We start from the raw sequence: 26,479 nt of genomic DNA on the forward strand, positions 1-26,479 counted from the left end.
CTTGCATTATGTTAATCTTAATTCTGATCAAATAATAACTTCAGATACAATTTCGTCCGACCATTGCATTAAAATGTTGGTACTTTTTAAATGAATCACCAGTAGATGCGGGAGGAAACGTGTATAAACGTGTATGTGTATTGTATTTTGTTTTAGCCAAGATGGCGGACGTTTCCGAGTGAAAACGTATATAAGGAACAACGAATATAACGAACTGATTTCTCCGGTCCCTTGTAGTTCGTTATATCCCTGTTCTACTGTATCTTTCAATCTCGTAAAAACTTCTTAGACGGTTTGACTTACTCCAAGAAAGGCCTCGTATGAGGTTTTACTTTTTGCAACGAAGAACCTGGTGATTTGTTTTGGACTAAAAATCGACAAGAAATGAAACGTTATGCATTATGCATGACTGGAATTGAACTTGCAACTTCACGTGTCGTGTTAAGTTTTTTAACCAACTGTTTTACCACTAAGCCAGCGGGGCAGGTATTGATACCGTTCGGTTTTAGATGTCATGGCATAGTTTTGTCTATGCTGCACGTGTTTCTTCTCTCGCACGCTTAGGTCGCATTCCTTTTATACAGCGACACACTGTATCGTTTCACTATAAGATATATCGAGCCTTTTCTGTTATTCTTGCATTTAGACGGTTTATAAGTGAGATAGAGCACCCCTCCTCGGCTATAGTCGAGGAAATAAGACCTCGGCAATCGGGTATCGGCATTGAAAGAGCTCGGAGATTCGCTCCTCCGTCTTTCATTGCCGATACCCTCTTGCCTCGGTTTTATTTCCGCGACCACAACCTCGGAGTCTTGTTTTATCCTTCACCATTCGTCACCACTCGCCCCTTTCCGTAACCTGCATGAGGACTCGTCACCCTATCGATGAATGTTATGTGCGATAATACGACAAACCAATCAGAATGCGCGTATGATTTCAAGTTCTTCGTCAAAGAAAACCTCACAAATAATTTTGATTTTACATATGTCTTGCATCTAAAAATATACCCAAGACGCAGTTAAATGTGTTCAATCATACTGTATAATTCCGCATGTCCCGATGTGCTTAAAATAGCATCTAAAATATATATGACATATGGGGAAATGTATGTGAACAGTTACGCAACGAGTTGACAATTGTTTTAGGTGTGCCCGTTTGCGCTAAGACAAAACCCGGTCGCAAAAATGGCCATGAGAGGGGCACGAGTCGCTCTTCGGCTTGTCCCGGAATAACACGAGTTGGTGACGAATGATTATGTCTATTGTTGTCCTTCTTAAGATTTTCTTACGCTTTGTTTTTGAGTAATGTCATGGTCAGGTACATAAGTAAGGCTACAATGAGTGAACGCCCCCTTTTAAAAAGAAGACATGGACCCCAATAGAAAGTACATGCGCATGTGTATATCGTCAAGTGGACCCCTTTTGCAGTTTGACAGGAGGCAGCTGATTGGCTGTGGTAGCTAGTTTGGCACATCGTTAGTCTTTTACATAACCGGATGGATTTGTATTAGTTTTGTTACTTTAAACAATACCAAGCCAATTTGTCACCTTACAATTGTGTGCAGATGCATCTGCATGATCTAAAAAAAATCATTTGAAAAACGATTTTCACTCTCAAATTTGGGGTTATTTTCTATATTGAATTTCTGGACGTTTCTGCAAACAGGCATGTGGTTTATGTCCGCTGTCGCGCTATCTGCACTGAAAGCTGGGACAAGAATACTTTTGGCCCGTTGTACGAATTCCTCATTCATATGCCCTGTACCGCTGCCAACAGTAGTAGTTTCTACGGTGATTACATCGTGAAATATTACCGAGAATAAATTCTAACTAAGCTGGTATTTCTGTTCACACATGCTACTTTCCTGCTCACGCCCGATTGTTTGGGCGAACATTTACATGGACGCACTGAGAAAATTGAATTCAAGATTGGACACATGGCTACTGTCGGTAATTGGTCCCAGTTTTTCTCAAGTAAAATCACGGAAAATAAGGCATAGTATTTATTACCTCAGTATTCCAGTGACAAGATCACGGCGCAAACACCCGAGAGAAGCGTACGTAAAATATGCATTAAGGTCGCTTGATAGGGATTGTAATAGTTTGTCTGGCAGATAAATAATCAACAGACACGAAAGCATAACAACGATTTCTTTCAAAAAAAGTATTCATTTGTATTTAGCCATACCTAACCAACAGGACACAACAGTTTTAAGCATATGGCAATCTAAGCTATTATAACACGGGCTAATTAATTGCATTCGATGAAATTACAGACATTTGCTCTGTGGCGTACCACAAAGGCAGCAAAACGACGAAAGCTTGATTCTCTCTCTCTCTCTCTCTCTCTCTCTCTCTCTCTCTCTCTCTCTCTCTCAGAGAGAGGTCTGAAGGAGGAATATTTAAATCATAAATCTCATGCAGTGTATAAAAAACGAACATACTATAGATCAAATACTGATTACTATAACAGTAATCTGACGAGACTTTTTAGCGACATCTTCTTAAACAATGTATTATGGCAAGTAAACATTGTAGAAAGTACCAAAGAAGTGATGAATATGTATACGTCAAATGACGTATTATTTATAAAAATATCTTACTTACAAATGAATACTATGGCAATCTTTCCCTGGTTTTCTTGAGAACGTGTACATTTCTAACACTGTGGCAACACTGGGAGGTGACAGCACGTGCCGGACTGAACATCGCGTGCACAACATATGTCACGTGATGCCTAAGGCTGTGACGACACACCAAGGGCAACAAACCACCCATTACTGCCACACACAGAGTAGTGACATTTATCTACATAAATCGGATGATACACATCTCAACAGAAGTTGTAGGCCAACGCTTACATATGCACACGCATTTGCCACACTCGCCCCTTTCCGTAACCTGCAAGCAGACTCGTCCCCTATGCGAAAATACGACAAACCTATCAGAATACGCGTATGACTTCAAGTACTTCGGTCAAAGAATCCCACAGGAATAGTTTTTGACTTTACATATGTCTTTAAAAATATACCCAAGATACAGTTAAATGTGTTCAATCACACTGTATAATACTGTAAGTCCAGCATCTGGACTAAATATGATAGTTGGGGGAACTATACGTGAATCATTGCGCAACGATTTCATAATTCTTTTCGCTATGCCCGTTTGCGCTGAGACGGGACACGATGCGAAGAATGTCCTCATGTTTAATTTCGTTTTACCTCGTTTGACTCTGATACTTTTGGGAGACAAATGTGACGATTGAGGCTGTTATTTTATATCTGCTCACTGAGTGAACATATATTTTGTCAGTTGGCTATACAACTGGTCATTATTGGCATTCCTATGGGCTGAGATTGTCCTGCTTGTTGATCTATTTGTTTATGTATAGGAGTCGGAATTTCTGCTCGGATTTTCAATGTTAAAACAAGGTAATTTGGCCAAGAGGTTTGGCCAAGAAGTTTGGCCAAGAAGTGATATTGCGGGAAAATTGCTAAAAGCAGCGTAAAACCATACTCACTCACTCACTCCCTATTTGATAGTGATTCCCTAACGCATGCTCATGATACAGTCGGAATCGTGCACTCGACTCTGCTTTTGGCAGAGATTTCTTATGAATATGGAAAAAAATTATCGCTTTTATTCTAATAAGTTTTAATCGATATCCATGAAACACCGGATAAAGGTGAGTAAGTAGTGTTTCCAAACTTATTGAGTGTGTAAGTGAGTTGGGTTTAACGCCGCTTTTAACATGATTCCAGTTATATCGCGGCGTGTCAGGTTAATGTGGGAGGAAAGCCCGAAGTGATGCATGTCTTCCGTGAAACCCACGAGCACGGGTACTGACAAACTGGGAAACATAATCGGGGCGAACCGTAATTTGAACTCACAATCATAGGTTTCTGGCGTGCCCATGGGACGCAACCCTGCTTCCAAACTTAGAGACAAAAAGCGCCAAAAAGTTTGGTGCCGAAGTCGAAATCAGTCGTTAATTCGGACTCTTTTAACTCGAATCCCGTGTATTCGATGTATCAGTGAAGACGATATAACACAGTGACTACGTCATCACATAACCCATTATCGACAGTTTGATTGTCCCGAACAACCAATAACTCGATATATTATCGATCTCCCCAAACATAAGACATCGATTTCGTAACACATATTACTTCCATACAACTGATCGTAATTTCAACACGCGTGTCCCGACCGTCATTTTGCTAAGACTGGAACGTTTTTATCGTTGAAATATACAACCAATGTTTATATTCGCTGACACTCTAGAACGTACATAACAGCTGTTCTTGTCGATGTATAGATTGCCACTAAAGTCAAGGACACGTACACACGCGGGTACCAGGTGTTTTGCCGGGTCTAATGTGTGATGGTTGGCATGTGGTTATGAGAAGATTTTAATGCTTGATCAGCGTTCCGTGATGTCTGCTTCTACAATCTATTGTATACACCTGGTGGGATCCAAAATCGATACGTTGGTTCACGAGATATTTGCTGTGGGCTTATTGACTTTTCCAAACCATTAATCACCCTGCTTTAAGGTTCGTGACCTGCGTGATTTATGATGTCAGAAAATAAAAGCTACTTAAATCATTAAATTTTTGTGTACGCAAGGTGGACTTAGTGATATAATTAAATCTTGTAATATCAGCGGTTACCTTTGCTCATTTCAGTTAGGTCAAGGCCACATTGACATTCGTGATGTGCCGTGTTTGTATTTTTTGCATATTTTCTAGGAGAGTTAATAGAATGCACGTGAGTGAGTGTGTGTGTGTGTGTGTGTGTGTGTGTGTGTGTGTGTGTGTGTGTGTGTGTGCTTGTACTAGTCCAGGCTAATGCCGATTTATAATGCTATCACACTGAGATACCATGCCGCAGTTTATCATAAATACCCCACTCAGACACAGTATACTGACTCCGAACCGACCAGTCCTTGTTTAAGCCCCTTAATGCCGAGCGCCAGACAGGGTAACAACAAGTACCATCTTTTAACATGTTTTGGTAATCGAACCCTTGACCTTCCGCTCTCTGGGTGGATGCTCTACCACTAGACCACGAAGGCGGTCTGAAAATGTTGACAACTGGGTTATCATGTACATACTCGATGACGTACAAGCCATCGTCATATGGCTGCAACGTTGCTGCATGAAACAAACAAACAATACCTCACTATTGTGGGTTCATGCTGAACGACGTCTGATTAGTGAAACGTTTCAAGATATTCTCATGTATATTATGGTGCATAATTGATAAACATTAACGCACCTGATATTTGTAAACTGTCAATGCAGAGTTATCTCATACGTATGTATCATATCTTGATACGTTGGCTCCGACAACCAGATACACGATACACGATACTCTAGATGATTCTATTACATGCTTAAACGCCTTGATGACTTTGGGGATATAAACTGAGCCTCAGCTGTTAGAGAAATTCTTTTTTTGGCATGGATTTGCATATGCGTGGATATCCCAGATGTTTGAAATAAAATAATGTTTAAACAACGATGTAAAGATATGTATTGCCAAGGCTGGTCAGCTGATATCAGATGTTCAAAGTCGCTACATGCCTGTTCCATGTTTAAGATGGAAATAATACCAGAAATGTATTCGATCTATAAGTTTTCGCAGATGTTTAACGAAGTTCAGATGTGGTAGACAAACCCTCAATATACAGTCACGTTATGGCTGAAATATTGCCGATGTGACGTTAAATTTTAACTCACTCACTCACTCATTCAATATACAGTTATACAGACATTCCAAAGATAATGATGTTTTCACATCGATGTGTCCTTTCTGCAAATGTTACCAAGAAGATGAATACCATGTGTTATTAATATGTCCAGTATATGAAGATATAATAATCGAATACCTGCCTAACTATTATTATACGTATCCAACACAAAGAAAATTTGTACAGTTAATGAATAGTAAAAAAGCTACATTCTTCTCAGATTTGCGTTTTTTTTAATAAAGAAACACGATACATTGGATATCAGTCAAACTCAAATTAGTACATCAATTCAGATCTATTATACGAATGGTTCTCCAAGACGAATTATCCTACAACAAAATGTCATTTTACTATTGGCCTCATGGCCACATATACGAAATAAATCTGTCTGTCTATCAGTCATTAGCATCTATATTTTATGCCAAATTTTCAGCTCACGTTGAATAGTTTTCGTATATCTCTTTAAATGTTTTGACCAAAGACATTAAAATTAAAGAAAATATACAAAACAGTCCTTCCTTTGTTCCAGATCACAACGTTCGGTTCAACAAACGCTTCCTCAGGTTTGGACGTAATTTCGGCGAGCCGTTCCTACGCTTTGGTCGAGGTGGCACTTCCCTTCTTGAAGATGACATCGACAAACGTTTCGACTCCTATGAGGATAAAGCCTACCTACGATTCGGCCGATCAGACCCCGGAGAAGACCCCATGTTAAAAGCCATACTACTACGAGGTGCCCCCAACAACAACGGCTGGCAATACCGACGTAAGCGTGATGCTATGGATGAAACAAAGGTCAAGGACAACGATCACAGTCGTCAACGTCGCTCGGTGCAGGAGCCGTCTATATCATCTGCCGATGCCATGAAAAGATCAGTAGATACCACGGACGATGTCCGAGTTAGACACCTTGCTAACTATGACGCTCTAAGCGACAGGGTCGACGATTTAGAGAAACGCTTCATGAGGTTTGGTCGTAATGGATGGCTTCATTTCGGTAAACGTGGATTTGAAGTTTGATTTTCGAACACGGACCCTACTGCCTTTGTCGACCTCGACACCCGACATACCAAACTGCTGATTCTGACTGAAGTTTTTTTGTTTTATGTCTATTTTATAAGAACTATTTTGAGACGTTGTTGACTCTATTCGCCTTAATGAATGGTCATACTGCTGACACTGTTTACTGCTGATGTTGGTCTATTGTTCACATATTGAGAATGCTTGTTTGAGATTTAAACATCATGCTCATCGCCGTGGGGGAGAGGGCATCTTCCTCTCCCCCTCAAAACAACATTGTGTCTGTTTCTCAAATAACATACATACATACATGACAAAATCCGCAGATCTGGAGACTGACCCTCGTTTGATGGGGCGTAGTTTGTTCGATATTTGCCGTGTTATGAGAGAAACAGGTTGTTGTACATTCCATCCTCAGGCCGGGGTTGTCTCCCCTTAATTTGACACAAAATAAAGATGCATATCTAACTAACTTTGTTGCATTTGTTTTGTTCTGATAATTGTAATGGCGTAAGTGTGGGGGTCGCCTAGTGGTTGAAAAGCTCGCGCGTCAGGCCCGGGTTCGATTCCCGACATGGATACGCTGTGTGAAGCCGATTGGAGGTGTCCTCCGCCGTGATATTGCTGGGATTTAGAAGCGGCGTAAAACCCAACTCACTCCCACCTTCACATCTATTAGCGTGAAACGCATTGTCCGAAACATTACTACAATACACACGTACATCTATAGGGAAGAGTGAGTATGGTTTATACGCCGCTTTAAGCAATATTCCAGCAATATCACGGCAGGGGTCACCAGAAATGGGCTTCACACATTGTACCCATGTCGGGAATCGAACCCGGGTCTTCGGCATGACGAGCGAACGCTTTAACCAGTAGGCTACCCGACCGCCCCACATAGGGAAGAATGAGGATACAATCGAGAAATGCTCGATGCATTAATTGTTAAGCATGTATCTCTTAACTTAGGGACATTTGTTCAGATGTGCCCCGAGGGAACCGCGTGAGAATAGGTCCCTAACACACTATTGCTAGGCGACAATGGAATCGGATGGCTAGGTCTTGGCTCATTGCGTATCATCGTACTCACACACGCTAGGCGTTGCTCATGTGATCAACCACTGGTTTGCCTGGTCTATTGTTAAAGTATAATGTAGGCGATCTGCCGCAAGTCTATGTTAAGAGTACGGGTGGCGATCTGTCGCAAGTCTATGTTAAGTGTACAGGTGGCGATCTGCCGCAAGTCTATGTTAAGTGTACGGGTGGTGATCTGTCGCAAGTCTATGTTAAGTGTACGGGTGGCGATCTGCCGCAAGTCTATGTTAAAATAGTTACAAAAGGATTTCCGTACCAGAATTTTCATGTGAAATATGTGAGGTGGGTTTTGGAAAATCCAAAATGGCTGTTACTGACGGAAAACGGTCTAATATTAGGTCAGTAACAACCATCTTGGATTTGTACTGATGGTATACGGGGATATGGGGTTAGTAGTTCTCTCTGATTGGTCAAACTCACTTTGAGATATAATCAAACTAAGTATAATGTCTTTTGACACAGGAGGTGAGGTGAGGTGAAATTGGGTTTAACGTCGCGTCCAAGATTATTGCACTTATATAGCGACGTGCATGCACGTGTATGTGTGTGTGTAGCTGCTTGTACTAGTCCGGACTGATGCCGATTTATAGTGCTAGCTCACTGAGATACCATGCCGCAGTTTAACATGAATACCCCACTCAGACACAGTATACTGACTCCGAGCCGACCAGTCCTTGTTTTAGCCCCTTAATGTCGAGCGCCAGACAGGGTAACAACAAGTACAATCTTTTAACGTCTTTTTGTATGACGCGGTCGGGGATCGAACCCTGGACCTTCCGCACTCCGGGCGGACGCTCTACCACAAGACCACGGAGGCGGTCCCTTTGACACAGGAAAGTGAGAATCTGATAATACATAACCCCAAACAAGGGCTTATGTCTGAGAAGATACAAGTACGAACGTTAATTACGTGGGCCATGTGATACACGCTGTGTGGCACCAACTTAACAACGTCATAGTAGTACATGAGCTTCTAGTGTCGGAGTTTAACACAGCATTTCGGAGTAACGTTGGAGCAAAGCCCAAACAGATGGAGATCGTGCTTGTTTACCACTGTGGTAAAACATAAGAACACCGGTATTTGGTGCTGAGAGACCATGACTCTTGGATTCGAACTCATCGTAGTTAAGTACATTGTCCTGTTGTCTCTAAACTCTAACCGACAGGTAGTTACAAGGTGAGGCCAGGCCGTTTTTAAACTTGGTTTACGAATCTGATGACTCCAAAATATTGAAATGTGACATATAAAATATGAAAAGGTTTTTATTTCGCCTACCAGAAATAAGAAAAATAACGAAACCAACTCGTTTACTGTCTCTATCAATATAAATACATTATTTAAAATACTAAAATTAAAACTGTTGAAAATCTAGGGTAAAAAATTCAAAACACAACGAATTATGAAGAACCCCTTTTCCTCCTTTGTAGCACAGTGGTTAAAGCATTCGCTCGTTACGCCGACACCAGGGTTCCATTCTCCCGATGGGTACAATGTATGAAGGACTATTTGTCTCCCCACCCACGTTACATTTTGAGGAAATCAACCGACCTGAACTTTTAGGTCCCTAATCCGTTCCACTGATAAATCTATCCGGAAGAAATTATTTGGAATAGGTCTGGGTTCTACATTTGATTGTTTGTAAGTGACATCTATTTCTAAGGTTATGATTGCTATTATCAGTGACTTGACTTGGAATAAGATCGTTAAGATATTTGGTGAAATACCATTTTATGTTTTGTAAAATGTAATCAGTTTGATGCCGTGTCGTCTTTCTTTTGAAGATTGAAAAATATCATTATATATTTTGGCATGACTGGAACCACAAACTGCCCCGAAAATAGTCCTCGGTGCGTCCATATGTACATTCTCGCGTAACAATGATTGGTCGTTTGGACAATTGACCCACATGTGACATCAGCAGTCGGAGTCAGGCTGAAAGATGTGGACATGTCTCCAGCATATTTATTGCTAGTCTGTATTTAAAACTCCTTTAGCATTGTTGATTGAATATGGTTTTACGCCGCTTTTAGCGATATTCCAGCAATATCACGGCAGGGGACACCAGAAATGGGCATCACACATTGTACCCATGTCGGGAATCGAACCCGGGTCTTCGGCATGACGAGCGAACGCTTTAACCAGTAGGCTACCCGACCGCCCCCGCATTTAGCAGTAAATGATTAGACTAACCTTTTTAATAATTCTATTTGTAATTTGATTCGAATACAAATTTTGAGCTATAAGCATTATTGACTACTTTTCGGACGCTACTTTCTAAATAACTTTCGATCCATTTCAGAAGATCGCCTTGAATGCCGTAGGCTTTGAGTTAATGAATGATCCCTTTATGCCATACTCTATCGAAAGCTTTGACAAAAAACGGCTGTAATTTATTTAATTTCGTCTAATGCACTTGCAATAAAAGTATATAGTTGCGTGAGCTGATATGGGGCGAGTGAGTGAGTGAGTATGGTTTAACGCTGCTTTTATCAATATTCCAGCAATATCACGGCTGGGAACACCAGAAATGGGTTTCACACACTGTACCCGTCGGGAATCGAACCCGGGGCGTCGGCTTTAACAATTAGGCTACCCCGCCGCCCCTGACCTGATATGGTGTTCAGTCACCTGGCATATATGCCGATTGTAGATTAGATCAGCAGTTCGTGTTTTCCTGAAGAAGTTCAACACATGTTTCAACATTCACTTTGAAAGCTTTTGGCTGAACAACTTGTGAGTGCTACAGGTCTATAGTTTGTGCATTTGTGTACATCGCCTTTTTATGAATTGGCGTTACTGATGCTTGTTGAATTCCAACGGGACGGAAATGTTTTATTCTAGAGGGATAATTCAGATAACTTAGAGCTGGACAAATCGCTGTTTATTTTAGTAACTTGTTACTTATAATTTATAAGACTTTACTTCGATACGTTTATGAAGTAAATACCGATGTAAAGTCTTTGCGAAAATGCATATAATAGCCGTTATGTTTGTTTGTTTGTTTGTTTTTGGGTTTTTTTGCTGTTTAACGCCGCACTCAGTACTATTACAGCTATATAACGGCGGTCTGAAAATAATCGAGTCTGGACTAGACAATCCAGTGATTGACATTATGAACATCGATCCACGCAATTGGGATACGATGACATGCATCAACGAAGTCAGCGAGCCTGACCACCCGATCCTGCTAGTCACCTCTCACGACAAGCATAATCGCCTTTCACGGCAAGCATGGGTTGCTGAAGACCTATTCTACCCTGGGTCTTCACGGGTCAGCTGTACGTAGAACAATGGCCTTGACAGGTAATCAGCGCATTGACTCGAGCAACACGTGTTGTACCTGGCCAAACATACGAAATCTGTTATCAATAAAACATGTCACGGTCCACGAAACGTCAGGCCAATGGCGACACATTGTACAGGTATTGTGGAATGTTATCGACTATCTTGATGTCAGTAAGTGTGTAAATGTGCTCGATCAGCACTAAAACCTCGCTTATTTTGACGGAACATATTATCTGAAACTAAAGAAGACGCACCTGTGCTTGCATATTATAGGTGTTCAGACGAGTAGTGTGTCAAAGAGATTTTGGTCAACTCCGCTTTAAAGAGTATTTAAATTAAATTTTAATCAGTATACAATAAAAATAATAATGATGATGATGATGATGATGATGATGATGATGATGATGATGATGATGATATAAGCAAAACAACCCTTTTCGTAATCATAATAAAGCTGTGCTAAAAGCAGAGCCCATTAATGGATTCCAACCAAATCATAAGCAGGTGTTTAATGAAATATAAGCGACATAACCATTTCGATATTCAATAAATCTCTGCTAAAAGCAGAGTCGATTGTACGATTCCAACTAGATCATGACCTCTGTGGGTGTCAATCAACCTTTGCTAACTTTCACAGTTCAGAAGAGAACCAGATTATTTTTAAATGTGTAATTATGTATGTGTACACCCGCTTATCTTTTGTGTTACCACAACAAATCTCAGCTTTCGATATGGGATATAGCTAGAGTTAGAATCTTTCATTTTCTCCATGTGGAGCGCTGACTGTTTTGAAATTGTCACGCCATATTTATGGAGTCACATGATCTTGTACGCTATTTATAGTACGGCTGCACCTTTAAGCGAACATTCTCTTACTTTCCATGTGGATGGTATACGACAGTACATATACATTACTCGTTTACTTGCATACACTGACTCGTATACTAGTAGACACTGACCAGCATTTACACTGACTCGTCTACTGGTAGACATTTCCTCGTATATACACTGATTCGTATATACACTGACTCGTATATACACTGATTCGTATATACACTGACTCGGATATACACTGATTTGGATATACACTGACTCGTATATACACTGATTGGTATATACACTGACTCGGATATACACTGATTCGTATATACACTGACTCGGATATACACTGACTCGGATATACACTGACTCGGATATACACTGATTGGTATATACACTGACTCTTATACTAGTAGACACTGACTCGTATATACACTGACTCGTCTACTGGAGGCATTGACTCGGATATACACTGATTCGGATATACACTGACTCGGGTATACACTGACTCGGGTATACACTGACTCGGATATACACTGACTCGGATATACACTGACTCGGATATACACTGATTGGTATATACACTGACTCTTATACTAGTAGACACTGACTCGTATATACACTGACTCGTCTACTGGAGGCATTGACTCGTATATACACTGATTCGGATATACACTGACTCGGATATACACTGATTCGGATATACACTGACTCGGGTATACACTGACTCGGATATACACTGACTCGGATATACACTGATTCGGATATACACTGACTCGGATATACACTGATTCGGATATACACTGACTCGGGTATACACTGACTCGGATATACACTGACTCGGACATACACTCAAACGGATATACACTGACTCGGATATACACTGACTCGGATATACACTGACTCGGATATACACTGATTCGGATATACACTGACTCGGATATTCACTGATTTGGATATACACTGACTCGGATATACACTGACTCGGATATACACTGATTTGGATATACACTGACTCGGATATACACTGACTCGGATATACACTGATTCGGATATACACTGACTCGGATATACACTGACTCGGATATACACTGACTCGGATATACACTGACTCGGATATACACTGACTCGGACATACACTGACTCGGATCTACACTGATTCGGATATACACTGATTCGGATATACACTGACTCGGATATACACTGACTCGGACGTACACTGACTCGGATATACACTGACTCGGATATACACTGACTCGGATATACACTGATTCGGATATACACTGACTCGGATATACACTGATTCGGTTATACACTGACTCGGATATACACTGACTCGGACATACACTGACTCGGATCTACACTGACTCGGATATACACTGACTCGGACATACACTGACTCGGATATACACTCACTCGGATATACACTCACTCTGATATAGACTGACTTGGATATACACGGACTGGGATATACACTGACTCGGATGAGGAACATTGTACAGAATACAATCCTCCACCTACTATATATATATATTCTGTACAATGTCTCTCATTCAGTCTTGCTTGACAGCGGTATAAGGATCTATACCGAAACGTTGCCTTTACAGCATCAAAGAAGTTGATATCCATAAATTGTGTCTACTTTATCTAAACATATACCTTTATTGTACATGTACTTGGATTTGCCGAATACCTGCAGGCTATATTGATATCTTTGTACTGGGTCGACCCCATCTATCATATACCACGGCTCTTATCACAAACACTGGCTGTGGTAACCATATGTCCGTGTTGCTCCTACACACGACTTTAGTATTGACTTGTGGCTACACAGAGCTACGAGCTGTTCCATGGTGTTTTCCTAATAGATTCCCGATTAGGAACATACCGCACTGACAACCTTGCCATAAGGTACATGAATCATAATCACAAAAATGCAACACGATTCGCTTCCTGAAACACTTGCCTTCAAATACGAATATGTTCGATTATGCATATATACTAGTACTGTAAATCGTGAAATTAATGCGTCTCCAAAAGAATGCGACCGCGGGTATACTGGTCCTTGTCAACAGTACTCTGTACATCACTTGCTTGATAACGGTGTTAGAACGTACACCGAAACGTCGCTCCTAATTGTAATAAAGAAGTTGTTCAGCAATATATCTTATCCTTACTAAAAATGAGTGAGTGGGTGAGTCAGGCTGAAAGATGTGGACATGTCTCCAGCATATTTATTGCTAGTCTGTATTTAAAACTCATTTAGCATTGTTGATTGAATATGGTTTTACGCCGCTTTTAGCAATATTCCAGCAATATCACGGCGGAGGACACCAGAAATGGGCTTCACACATTGTACCCATGTCGGGAATCGAACCCGGGTCTTCGGCGTGACGAGCGAACGCTTTAATCACAAGGCTACCCGACCGCCCCTGCTACTAAAAATGAAAGACAATCAGTCACCAAAATGATACCTTGCATTCGAGAATTTTAAACTCGAAGTCAGATATACGGCGATATATATCAAACAATAATAGTAATTACCAGATTGCGAAGTGTCGCAAAAATGGCGAATGGGAGAACGCCAGCAACGTTATAACCCTGACGCTGTGACGGTGCTACCGGTCGGGCAGGATAAGCTCACCTATTCGCCCCAAAAAATATCATCACTGTTTGATTGTGATTTATAGACACGTGCTCGTGATATATTCGGAATGGCACAATCGTTCTGCTTTTGGCAGATATTTTGTTATTAATCTGGAATAGGTTTGTCGCTGTTATTTAAACTATGACGTCACTGCTTTTATGTTTTAGCCATGACGGACCTGGGGATGTTTCATAATGACTTTTAATAGTTGGAGAAATTCTGACAAACTTAACGCCATGCGGTGCTGATCCCAAGATGTGTTGCTGCCAGGGAGCTGTTATTGGCCTCCCGCAATGGAGCATTAATTTACTATAAGTGATATGTTTTCCGCATTCGTCATCACTCGCCCCTTTCCGTAACCTGCAAGAAGACTCGTCACCCTATCGAGGAATGTTATGTGCGAAAATACGACAAAGCAATTAGAATGCGCGTATGATTTCAAGTTCTTCGTCAAAGAATCCCTAACAAATAATTTTAGATTTTACATTTGTCTTGCATCTAAAAATATTGCCAAGACGCAGTTAAATGTGTTCAATCATACTGTATAATTCCGCATGTCCCGATGTGCTTTAAATTGCATCTGAAATATATATATATATATATATATATATATATATATATATATATATATAATATATTATACCATTACACAACGATTTGACAATTGTTTTAGGTATGCCCGTTTGCTCTAAGACGGAACCCGGTCGCAAAAATGGCCACTAGAGGGGCACGAGTCGCTATTCGGCTTGTCACGGAATAACACGAGTTGGTCACGAATGATGTATAGCGCTGTCGCAAGATCATTACTGCATGATCGCAATCCCTCACGCACTTGCGATGTATGACATCGTCAGTGGAATGCCGCTGCATGTTATAAAGTGATACATTGTACGTAAAAGTGCACGTTGTTGTCCATTTGCTCAACGACAAGCACACTAACATACAGAAATTATGATGTTTTCTACAGACTAAAGTTTTATCCATTGGGGTCAAAATTAATAAACCATATTATTCGTCATAGTTTCATGTAAAACCATTAAGACGGTGCAAATCAATAATGCACCAGGGCCATTCAACAAGTGAATGTTCATAACGCTACAGGGGCGGTCGGGTAGCCTAGTGGTTAAAGCGTTCGCTCGTCACGCCGAAGACTCGGGTTCGATTCCCGACACGGGTACAATGTGTGAAGCCTATTTCTGGTGTCCCCCGCCGTGATATTGCTGGAATATTGCTAAAAGTGGCGAAAAACCATACTCACTCACTCATGACACTCGTGACACTCATGACACTACATGATTATCACCCTGTCTTTGGATCAGTCTACACTCACATTTCAGCCCCTGTCGAGTCGACATACCAAGCTGCCTTACATGAGGCGCTAAAAGGTTTACAGTAACACTACCATGTCCTCCACGGATAAAGATTCGGCTTAGAATAGGTCTTCAGCAACTCATGTTTGCCGTAAAAGACGACTATGCTTGTCGTGAAAGGCGACTGACGGGATCGGGTGGTCAGGCTCGGTGACTTTGTTGATGCATGTCATCGAATCCCAATTGCATGGGTCGATGCTCATGATGTCGATTATTTACAGACTGCCGCAGTAGCTGAAATATTGCTAAGTGCGGCGTTAAACAACAAACAAACAAAACCAAAACCATCGCATACTACCGGGAACGCACGATGGAGGCATATTTCGAAAAAAGGAGACACCATAAGTAACCTGTGTTTAGTGTAGGACGGGAACAAAGGCCCTCAAAAGGGTCAAGCTACCGAATACGCTCACCATTCCAACTGGTATCCAACGTTGATTAACTTCTCCTGATTTGTGACGAATGCAGTACACAGCACACTGTGCCTCCGAGATAATTGGGCATCCGTTATGGTTTTAACACTATTACTAGTATTTTATTTCGTCACATGAAGGGACGGATGGAAGAACAGAAACACTGCCATTCCCAGTGCGGGGTAGGGATTATTTTAAAACTAATGTTTGAGAAAAAAATCATTTGTCTTCAGATTTCATAAAAAAATACCTAATCTTTCATTTGACTTGTAATAGTCTATAAGGTGAGGTGAGGTTAAATGGGGTTTAACGTCGCGTCCAAGATTATTGCACTTATATAGCGACGTGAATGCACGTGTATGTGTGTGTGTGTGGCTGCTTGTACTAGTCCAGACTGAGATACCATGCCGCAGTTTAACATGAATACCCCACTCAGACACAGTATACTGTCTCCGAGCCGACCGGTCCTTGTTTTAGCCCCTTAATGCCGAGCGCCAGACAGGGTAACAACAAGTACCATCTTTTAACGTCTTTTGGTATGACGCGGCTGGGGAGAGAACCCGCTCTCCGGGCGGACGCTCTACCATTAGATCACGGAGGCGGTCTGACTTGTAAGGATTCATGTGTCCATGTGTCTCCTCATTTAATGTTACACACGTCAAGTCATTATATCACTTTCGAAAGCGTGTTTGATTGAGATTCATTAATATTGGTTGTTTCGTGGATTGAAGGATTCATGTAAGGGAAATGCTGTGAAAATTGAGATGCATCTATGTATTCAAAGGTTCCCGACCCAAAACGTAAAGTATTTCATGCACAACAATAAACTATTTCAACGAAAACAAAATGCTGAAAAAATTATTACGAATTATATGAATTGACCACTGAAAATCAGTGATGACACCAGGTGTTCGCGAAAAGGGTAAGCATGTCCTGCCCTACCGGTAGTACCCGCCATTCATACAATTTGAATAAAAATGTAATTATTTATTGCTGACGCATCACTGAAGTATTCCTGCCATGTGACGTCAGCCTGTAAACAACCTAGACAATCAAGTGATCGATGAAGCAGAAAATCAACACATGAGACATACCCCCATAAACACTAAAGTATGAAAAGAGATTCTTTTGTCGAGCGAATCCTACGTAATGATTCGTAAGGGTAGTGATGCGGCAGAGCCTTCGAGTCAAAGTCGACCTTTGATGCACACATCCTGCATGTCACCGCACAATAAGATGATAAGAACAGTTAAGGTGTGAATATTTTGATCAGTTATCGAACCTTTGAATTATTCAGTTGCAGTCGCACAAAACTCTTGCAGAAATTCTGCATTAGTTTTACTGCAAGAAATTCACTGTGATCGCGCAGCAATGCCACAGAGTGAGTGAGTAGGTTAATCAGATAATCCACTGTAAGTTAAGACTGAGATGTAGTGATCTAAACGGTCACAAATTTGAAAGATTTATTAGCGATAATCCTGAATGTTCATGTGTTTTTTTCAATGAAAGCGCTTTACACTACCTATATACTTGCCCAAATTATACTGAGATTAGATCTGAAAGCTATCATTAAGTTAATGGATATGACCTTCGAACCGTCCTTTTTGGTAATGTCACCTAGACAAAGACATTTTGCTGAATATCGTTGACTCTGTACATCATTTCTTCTCTATGAGCAAAAGATTTGTCTAAACATGCACTCTTATATATATCTCGCTAACAACTGTTTACCTTTGATTTTCCACATATAACTGAAGTCTATACTACTGTATAATTATACCACTGCTGCTTGTTTGAATTTTGTTGGGGAGAGATATTTAGATAGGCTCTGCCTGTTTATCAATCCCCTTTCACTGTACCAGGGGGAAATAAATATTGTTTTTAAAAAAAAAGAGTGAGTAGGTTGGGTTTACGTCGTACATGAACAGTATTTCATGTTTATCAAACCAGCCTGGCTTCCACAGCTGATATGGCTTGGGTGAGATGAAGGAGATACCGCGACAATGAATTTGCATCACAATACTTTTTCAGACCATTTTGACGTCCTCGGATACCATCACGTCACAATCAAATTGCATTTTAATAAGACATTGATTATAAGTGTTTATAAAATGAGTAAAGATGGAAAATTATCTTTAAAGATAAATAGAATCTGGAATTTTCTATATATCACATTACTGAAGCTTAGTGTGGGAGGTAAGGGTTTGCCAACTAGCGCAGCAGGTACTGACAAACTAAAACTCATAATGAATGCAAGGCTTTGATTCGTAACACGATTTTTCGGATTCTGGCACGAATAAGGAGTGGCAATCTACACAGCGATATTCAGCACGTGACTGACCACCCATAACTCAGAACCTCCCCAACACGACTGTACTCTTTACGGAGACTTAGATCTCTTTGGTATCTACAGGTTGGTTACTGAAATAAAAATGAAAATACGATATGTGATATACATGCATGACATATATATATTATATATATATTATTATATATATCATATATATATATATATATATATATATATATATATATATATATATATATATATATATATATGCGAAAATTGCGAGTGACCTTTGCTCGCATTATTTAACATTTCGCATATATTTCTCCAAAATGACTGCCATCAATAAGACTGACAAGGCCTCACTTCACACTTTGGATAGCGGAAATACCAACTTGAATATTACACAATAGGCATCTGCTAATTTACACTCCCGGGGTCAAGAGTTCTACCCACTTGTGTCAAACCAGGCATCATTGAACACTCATGTGGTCAGACGCCACCCACGCAAAACTTTGTCAAAGGCTGACACGACCCTCCGAGCACCGACAGGCTTCATCACACTCCTCAGATCTAAATCTTTGTCTTGTCATCTGCCTTCAAGTTTATTGACACCTTCTCCGCATACCGATCAGTGAACTGTTGTTGGTTCAATTATTTTTCTGCATTTGAACTTCCTTAATGCCACTCAACAGAATAATCATACAAACTGTGTATTGTTATAAGGAAACCACAGTTTAGTATTTTATCGGAGGTGCTCTACTCAGAAATATATAAAAAGTATATTATATATGCATGACATTTGTTAGACATATCTGTATTACATGACTTGCACATTATTATTATCATTAAATGATTAAAATACAACATTCAGCAAAGAGGGTTCGGGTGATCCTGGCACAGTCAGGCTGGTTAGGCTCATCGTCAGCTCAGGGCCCTTGCCCCCTCTACACGCAGCCCAGACAGCGAATGGGACTTCTCCCTAGAATCGCTGCCAACTCAAACCCACCGAGAACCTTTTGGAGAATGTGAAGACTCCACAACACTGCAGCCATCTGCATTACCCAGATTGTCAGAAGGGCTGAATTGTATATGATGTATAAAGAATATAAAACACTGTTTGAACCTGAAAGATATTTGAGCATTAACAATGGCAAACATGTACGCAGTGTTTTTATTAAATTAAGATGTAACGTTTACCTTTACGACAGAACGAGGGTAGATGGCAATCTATTGAATCATGTTTACGTATGTGTCCTGTTTGCAATATGTCTGTTGAAGATGAATATGATTTCGTATTGATCTGTAAACACTATACTGAGCTGCGTAAAGTTTATTTGCCAGAATTGTATTGGAAGTTTCCAACTATATATAAATTCAAAAAAATATTGTGTACAACTCAGGATGAGCTATTAAAACGTCTGCAATATTATGTATATTATGCGTATAAACAAAGACATGAAGTCGTAAAATCTATGTAATGTGCTTCACATTGTATTGTTGTCACTGCATTTTCTTGTATATGGGCCAAAGGCCTACACACAAATAAACTAACTTTGACTTTGACTATTCCTTGCAACAAACCCAGGTACTCTCCCAATGTCAGTCAACAGATTGGGAGGTACCAAACTTAAGGCACCGAGAACAATAGGTAGTCGGACAACTATGTACTTGGGATGCAGGGGAGCCATTTTTCGAAAGCGAGGTCTGCATATTTGCATTTTTTGCTGAATCTTGTCAATAACATTAGTGTCAAAAGGGACTGAAAATTCAATGATATGTATGATTTGGATTTATCAAACATGCCAAGATCAGTTTTTTTGGCCTGGGTAGGTCAGAGTCTGTATACGGGCCTATATTTGTATTTATCATTTTCCATGACAGAGAATACGTTTATATCAATGATTTCATTGGATTTAGGAAAAAGGACAAGATCAGGTTTGTTGGCCTGGATAGGCCTGAGGTTGTATACGAGCCTATTCCAAAGGGGATGGGGCTCTGAGTCAATACCACAAGCATGTCAAAGACACAGGCCTTTGTGTCGATGCATACATATTTCCAGATCAGTCAATATCATTAATTTATCTGGGAATATGAAAGCAACGACACAGCAGCCCATGGGCGAAGACGGTAATAAAAGGATCGAGCCATGCCATCATGTCGCTTACGACACTGTGTTTGTGCTAAAGCTGGACATCCACTGACAAGGTTTCGGACAGCCTAATTAAATTCATTACATAATGTACATTTCATAATTTTGTATTTTCATTTTGATGCAAAAGCATACATTGACGGTTTCGAGTGGGAGGTGACTGGTCCTGAGCAGCAAACAGAAAGCCTGTTTCACTTTTCAGACCAGTCGTCTTCATCAAACTATAATTCTCAACTTCCTGGGGGTATACAACCCAACTGGGATACGATGACATGCATCAACCCCTGACGTCAGCAAGCCTGACCCCCGATCCCGTTAGTCGCCTCTTACGACAAGCATGGGTTGTAGAAGGCCAATTCTAACCCGGATCTTCAAGTATAATAACGATTTACGACCTCTATTAATTATACGTACATATGACGTGTACGCATAGCATGTTTGGTGAATTAGAATAAAGCTTACTTGAACAGTTTTGTAAAATACAAAAGAAAACGAGAAACATTTTATTTGAAAACACATTAAAATACTCACATTAAAAGTAAAGGAAATATATAACGTAAACGGCAGAGACAATTCAGGGTAAAGATACTTCAGAATGTTTAATTTTGCTGAACACTTAATTTAATTTGAATTTCACATTAAGAATGGGATACACTTTCAGCTGCTGTTCGTGGCGGTGCGCCACAAAAAGATTTTATTGTTTTTCTTATATGAGATAAGAAAAAAGAAAAAATCGTTTACTTTCGTAAAACTCGCAGGGTTAAATGAGAAACTCTGAACACAATAAATAGAATCCGACCATGACATTATAGTATCTTGATTTGTATTATTATTTGTCCACCATCAGTATCTATTTGGTTTGGGATAACGTTTGCCTCCCTGTTCAGCTTCTAGACGAAGTGGATCACCTTAGCGCAAAGATGGCCTTGTGGAACGGGGCCCAGATGCCCTAAAGTCATACCATAACTCCCTTGCAGGTGGATGTCACAAAGGTCGTGATGCCACAATAGTTGCACTGATTCAGTAGTACTTCTGGCCTCGTCTTTATCAAGGTGTTGAAGGCTACATCAGATCTTGGGACCGCCTCCGTGGTCTAGTGGTAGAGCGTCCGCCCGGGGAGCGAAAGGTTCGGGGTTCGTTTCCCGGCCGCGCCATAGATGGTACGTGTTGTTACCCTGTCTTGTGCTCGGCATAAGGGGGCTATAACAAGGACTGGTCGGCTTGGAGACAGTATACTGTGTCTGTTGACCAACACTCTTGCTTCCACAACCACTCTCGTTGTAGGAGACATGTGGCAGGTGAAATGCATCTTCTAAGCAAAACTTGCACTTTTCTCTTAGTCTGAAAGTTATATCCCACGTGAATAGTCTTTACACAGACTATTGACTACAATCGACCAGCCCTCGGGACCAGCAGCTGTTAAAACCGCGGCGTCTTTCCCCAAGCTATCAGATGCCTCCATAGCTCACTGGTTAGAGCACTGGTCTTGTAAACCAGGGGTCGTGAGTTCGATCCTCACTGGGGGCTAGATATCTTTTGCCGGATTTTTCGCACTTTTGCAGTTGAGCTGATAAAACCTCTTATTGGAGCACCACGAGGAAGTGCTGTGGAAGCAGCCTTCGGAGCTCAGTGGTTATAGAGCACTGGTCTCGTAAACCAGGGGTCGTGAGTTCGATCCTCACCGGGGGCTATGTTATAGCTTTATTTTGAAAATCCAATCGTTTTTTTCCTATTGAAGTGAACGCAGTTTCAACTTTGAAGCCAATCATTTGTCACATGATCGGGAACAATTGAGTGATCAAGACAGTGACATTGACGACAAAACCCATGAGTTGCGCGTGCCCTTTGATATCCAAGCGCAGGCATCCTTTTAAATCTTAAATCGACACTCAAGCCTTCATATTTCCGATGCCTTTGCCTTGACTCGGCTCAGCAAGTGTCGTTTAACACATATTTTAAAGTGTACAAAATGTATCTGTTCACTTTCCATTTAAATAAGACACCCGTTGTAATAGCACTGGTTGAAGGTGTGTTTGAGATGTGTCATTTTAGTTCGTTTTGCAGGAGTTGTGCTTCTGAGTATAGTTGTCGAGAGTGAACATAAGGATTAATAAGTCACCACCCATGGCTAACTGCCTCCATAGCTCAGTGGATAGAGCACTGGTCTTGTAAACCAGGGGTCGTGAGTTCGATCCTCACTGGGGGCTAGATATCCTTTGCCGGAATTTTAGCCTCTTGCAGTTGAATTGATAAAACCTCTTATTGGAGCACCACGAGGAAATGCTGTGGAAGCAGCCTCCATAGCTCAGTGGATAGTGCACTGGTCTTGTAAACCAGGGGTCGTGAGTTCGATCTTCACTGGGGGCTCATTCTTCTTTTACAGTTTTTTTTATCACCCAGGAGTCAGTAAACGATTGTTGTCACGCGGATACTATATTTCTCCTTAGAGGCAAATAAACCAACCGGTACTCGTTTTAGCTGCATCAACATGTGAGAATGGTCAGCTTACAACCAAATTCTATATTTCATAAGAGGTAAAGAAGAGAGTGAGATAAAATACCCGAACCCCCTATTGAACTAATTAATGTTTGTCTTCACCTGCCTTCTGTTTTCAATTCATCATGTAAAATGTTCATTAGTTTCCATATCAGAATGTATTTGACTGCTTGAAACGTGGCTGACTGATTTGCAGTGAAAATGTCCTCACCGGGGGCTATGTTATAGCTTTATTTTGAAAATCCAATCGTTTTTTCCTATTGAATTGAACGCAGTCTCAACTTTGAAGCCAATCATTTGTCACATGATCGGGAACAATTGAGTGATCAAGACAGTGACATTGACGACAAAACCAATGAGTTGCGCGTGCCCTTTGATATCCAAGCGCAGGCCTCCTTTTAAATCTTAAATCGACACCCAAGCCTTCAAATTTCCGATGCCTTTGCCTTGACTCGGCTCAGCAAGTGTCGTTTAACACATATTTTAAAGTGTACAAAATGTATCTGTTCACTTTCCATTTAAATAAGACACCCGTTGCAATAGCACTGGTTGAAGGTGTGTTTGAGATGTGTCATTTTAGTTCCTTTTGCAGGAGTTGTGCTTCTGAGTATAGTTGTCGAGAGTGAACATAAGGATTAATAAGTCACCACCCATGGCTAACTGCCTCCATAGCTCAGTGGATAGAGCACTGGTCTTGTAAACCAGGGGTCGTGAGTTCGATCCTCACTGGGGGCTCATTCTTCTTTTACAGTTTTTTTTATCACCCAGGAGTCAGTAAACGATTGCTGTCACGTGGATACTATATTTCTCCTTAGAGGCAAATAAACCAACCGGCACTCGTTTTAGCTGCATCAACATGTGAGAATGGTCAGCTTACAACCAAATTCTATATTTCTTAAGAGGTAAAGAAGAGAGTGAGATAAAATACCCGAACCCCCTATTGACCTAATTAATGTTTGTCTTCACCTGCCTTCTGTTTTCAATTCATCATGTAAAATGTTTATTTGTTTCCATATCAGAATGTATTTGACTGCTTGAAACGTGGCTGACTGACTTGCAGTGAAAATGTTGGCCTGTCTATCAGCTGCCCAGGTGGCACAATTGGTTAGCGCGCCGTACTTATAGTCAGTACCTTCCCCATGATCACCATGGGATGAGGAATGCGGAGGTTGTGAGTTCGAGCCTCACCCGTGGCATACTTGCTTTTATTTACTGCTCTGACAGTTTGACCAACACTGTCGCTTCCAATTCACAACCACTCATTATAGCAGACATGTGGCAGGTGAAATGCATCTTCTAAGCAAAACTTACACATTTTCCTTAGTCTGAAAGTTATAAAACCCAACGTGAATGGTGTTTACACAGACTATTGACTACAATCGACCAGCTCTCGCGACCAGCAGCTGTTAAAACCGCGGCGCCTTTCCCCAAGCTATCAGTTGCCTCCATAGCTCAGTGGATAGAGCACTGGTCTTGTAAACCAGGGGTCGTGAGTTCGATCCTCACTGGGGGCTAGATATCCTTTGCCGGAATTTTAGCCTTTTGCAGTTGAATTGATAAAACCTCTTATTGGAGCACCACGAGGAAGTGCTGTGGAAGCAGCCTCCGTAGCTCAGTGGTAAGAGCACTGGTCTCGTAAACCAGGGGTCGTGAGTTCGATCCTCACCGGGGGCTATGTTATAGCTTTATTTTGAAAATCCAATCGTTTTTTTCCTATTGAAGTGAACGCAGTCTCAACTTTGAAGCCAATCATTTGTCACATGATCGGGAACAATTGAGTGATCAAGACAGTGACATTGACGACAGAACCAATGAGTTGCGCGTGCCCTTTGTGTCCAAGCGCAGGCCTCCTTTTAAATCTTAAATCGACACCCAAGCCTTCAAATTTCCGATGCCTTTGCCTTGACTCGGCTCAGCAAGTGTCGTTTAACACATATTTTAAAGTGTACAAAACGTATCTGTTCACTTTCCATTTAAATAAGACACCCGTTGTAATAGCACTGGTTGAAGGTGTGTTTGAGATGTGTCATTTTAGTTCCTTTTGCAGGAGTTGTGCTTCTGAGTATAGTTGTCGAGAGTGAACATAAGGATTAATAAGTCACCATCAATGGCTAACTGCCTCCATAGCTCAGTGGATAGAGCACTGGTCTTGTAAACCAGGGGTCGTGAGTTCGATCCTCACTGGGGGCTCATTCTTCTTTTACAGTTTTTTTTATCACCCAGGAGTCAGTAAACGATTGCTGTCACGCGGATACTATATTTCTCCTTAGAGGCAAATAAACCAACCGGCACTCGTTTTAGCTGCATCAACATGTGAGAATGGTCAGCTTACAACCAAATTCTATATTTCTTAAGAGGTAAAGAAGAGAGTGAGATAAAATACCCGAACCCCCTATTGACCTAATTAATGTTTGTCTTCACCTGCCTTCTGTTTACAATTCATCATGTAAAATGTTTATTTGTTTCCATATCAGAATGTATTTGACTGCTTGAAACGTGGCTGACTGACTTGCAGTGAAAATGTTGGCCTGTCTATCAGCTGCCCAGGTGGCACAATCGGTTAGCGCGCCGTACTTATAGTCAGTACCTTCCCCATGATCACCATGGGATGAGGAATGCGGAGGTTGTGAGTTCGAGCATCACCCGGGGCATGCTTGCTTTTATTTACTGCTCTGACAGTTTGACCAACACTGTCGCTTCCAATTCACAACCACTCATTATAGCAGACATGTGGCAGGTGAAATGCATCTTCTAAGCAAAACTTACACATTTTCCTTAGTCTGAAAGTTATAATACCCAACGTGAATGGTGTTTACACAGACTATTGACTACAATCGACCAGCTCTCGCGACCAGCAGCTGTTAAAACCGCGGCGCCTTTCCCCAAGCTATCAGATGCCTCCATAGCTCAGTGGATAGAGCACTGGTCTTGTAAACCAGGGGTCGTGAGTTCGATCCTCAATGGGGGCTAGATATCCTTTGCCGGAATTTTAGCCTTTTGCAGTTGAATTGATAAAACCTCTTATTGGAGCACCACGAGGAAGTGCTGTGGAAGCAGCCTCCGTAGCTCAGTGGTAAGAGCACTGGTCTCGTAAACCAGGGGTCGTGAGTTCGATCCTCACCGGGGGCTATGTTATAGCT

At 41.1% G+C, this 26,479-nt stretch overlaps 1 protein-coding gene and 11 non-coding genes across 12 annotated transcripts; all 12 read left to right on the forward strand.

Annotated features, from left to right (window-relative positions):
* Positions 1-5,858: 5,858 nt before the first annotated feature.
* On the forward strand, positions 5,859-6,774 carry LOC124122204 (FMRFamide neuropeptides-like). The gene is made up of 2 exons (XM_046485341.2): positions 5,859-5,865; positions 6,284-6,774. The coding sequence occupies exons 1-2, from the start codon at positions 5,859-5,861 to the stop codon at positions 6,772-6,774; spliced, it is 498 nt and encodes a 165-aa protein (XP_046341297.1).
* Positions 6,775-22,297: 15,523 nt separating this feature from the next.
* On the forward strand, positions 22,298-22,370 carry Trnat-ugu. Its single transcript has one exon. It is a non-coding gene; the product is annotated as a tRNA-Thr (tRNA).
* An 88-nt stretch (positions 22,371-22,458) lies between these two features.
* On the forward strand, positions 22,459-22,533 carry Trnat-cgu. Its single transcript has one exon. It is a non-coding gene; the product is annotated as a tRNA-Thr (tRNA).
* A 444-nt stretch (positions 22,534-22,977) lies between these two features.
* Trnat-ugu lies at positions 22,978-23,050 on the forward strand. Its single transcript has one exon. It is a non-coding gene; the product is annotated as a tRNA-Thr (tRNA).
* Positions 23,051-23,137: 87 nt separating this feature from the next.
* Positions 23,138-23,210, forward strand: Trnat-ugu. Its single transcript has one exon. It is a non-coding gene; the product is annotated as a tRNA-Thr (tRNA).
* A 791-nt stretch (positions 23,211-24,001) lies between these two features.
* On the forward strand, positions 24,002-24,074 carry Trnat-ugu. The gene has a single exon. It is a non-coding gene; the product is annotated as a tRNA-Thr (tRNA).
* Positions 24,075-24,425: 351 nt separating this feature from the next.
* Positions 24,426-24,535, forward strand: Trnai-uau. The gene is made up of 2 exons: positions 24,426-24,463; positions 24,500-24,535. It is a non-coding gene; the product is annotated as a tRNA-Ile (tRNA).
* Positions 24,536-24,780: 245 nt separating this feature from the next.
* Positions 24,781-24,853, forward strand: Trnat-ugu. The gene has a single exon. It is a non-coding gene; the product is annotated as a tRNA-Thr (tRNA).
* Positions 24,854-24,940: 87 nt separating this feature from the next.
* On the forward strand, positions 24,941-25,013 carry Trnat-cgu. The gene has a single exon. It is a non-coding gene; the product is annotated as a tRNA-Thr (tRNA).
* A 443-nt stretch (positions 25,014-25,456) lies between these two features.
* Trnat-ugu lies at positions 25,457-25,529 on the forward strand. Its single transcript has one exon. It is a non-coding gene; the product is annotated as a tRNA-Thr (tRNA).
* A 706-nt stretch (positions 25,530-26,235) lies between these two features.
* On the forward strand, positions 26,236-26,308 carry Trnat-ugu. Its single transcript has one exon. It is a non-coding gene; the product is annotated as a tRNA-Thr (tRNA).
* An 87-nt stretch (positions 26,309-26,395) lies between these two features.
* Positions 26,396-26,468, forward strand: Trnat-ugu. The gene has a single exon. It is a non-coding gene; the product is annotated as a tRNA-Thr (tRNA).
* The last annotated feature ends 11 nt before the right edge of the window (positions 26,469-26,479 follow it).

The sequence above is a fragment of the Haliotis rufescens genome, unplaced genomic scaffold (genome assembly GCF_023055435.1).
Source record: "Haliotis rufescens isolate VD_foot unplaced genomic scaffold, xgHalRufe1.0.p SCAF_6, whole genome shotgun sequence".
Taxonomy (NCBI): domain Eukaryota; kingdom Metazoa; phylum Mollusca; class Gastropoda; order Lepetellida; family Haliotidae; genus Haliotis; species Haliotis rufescens.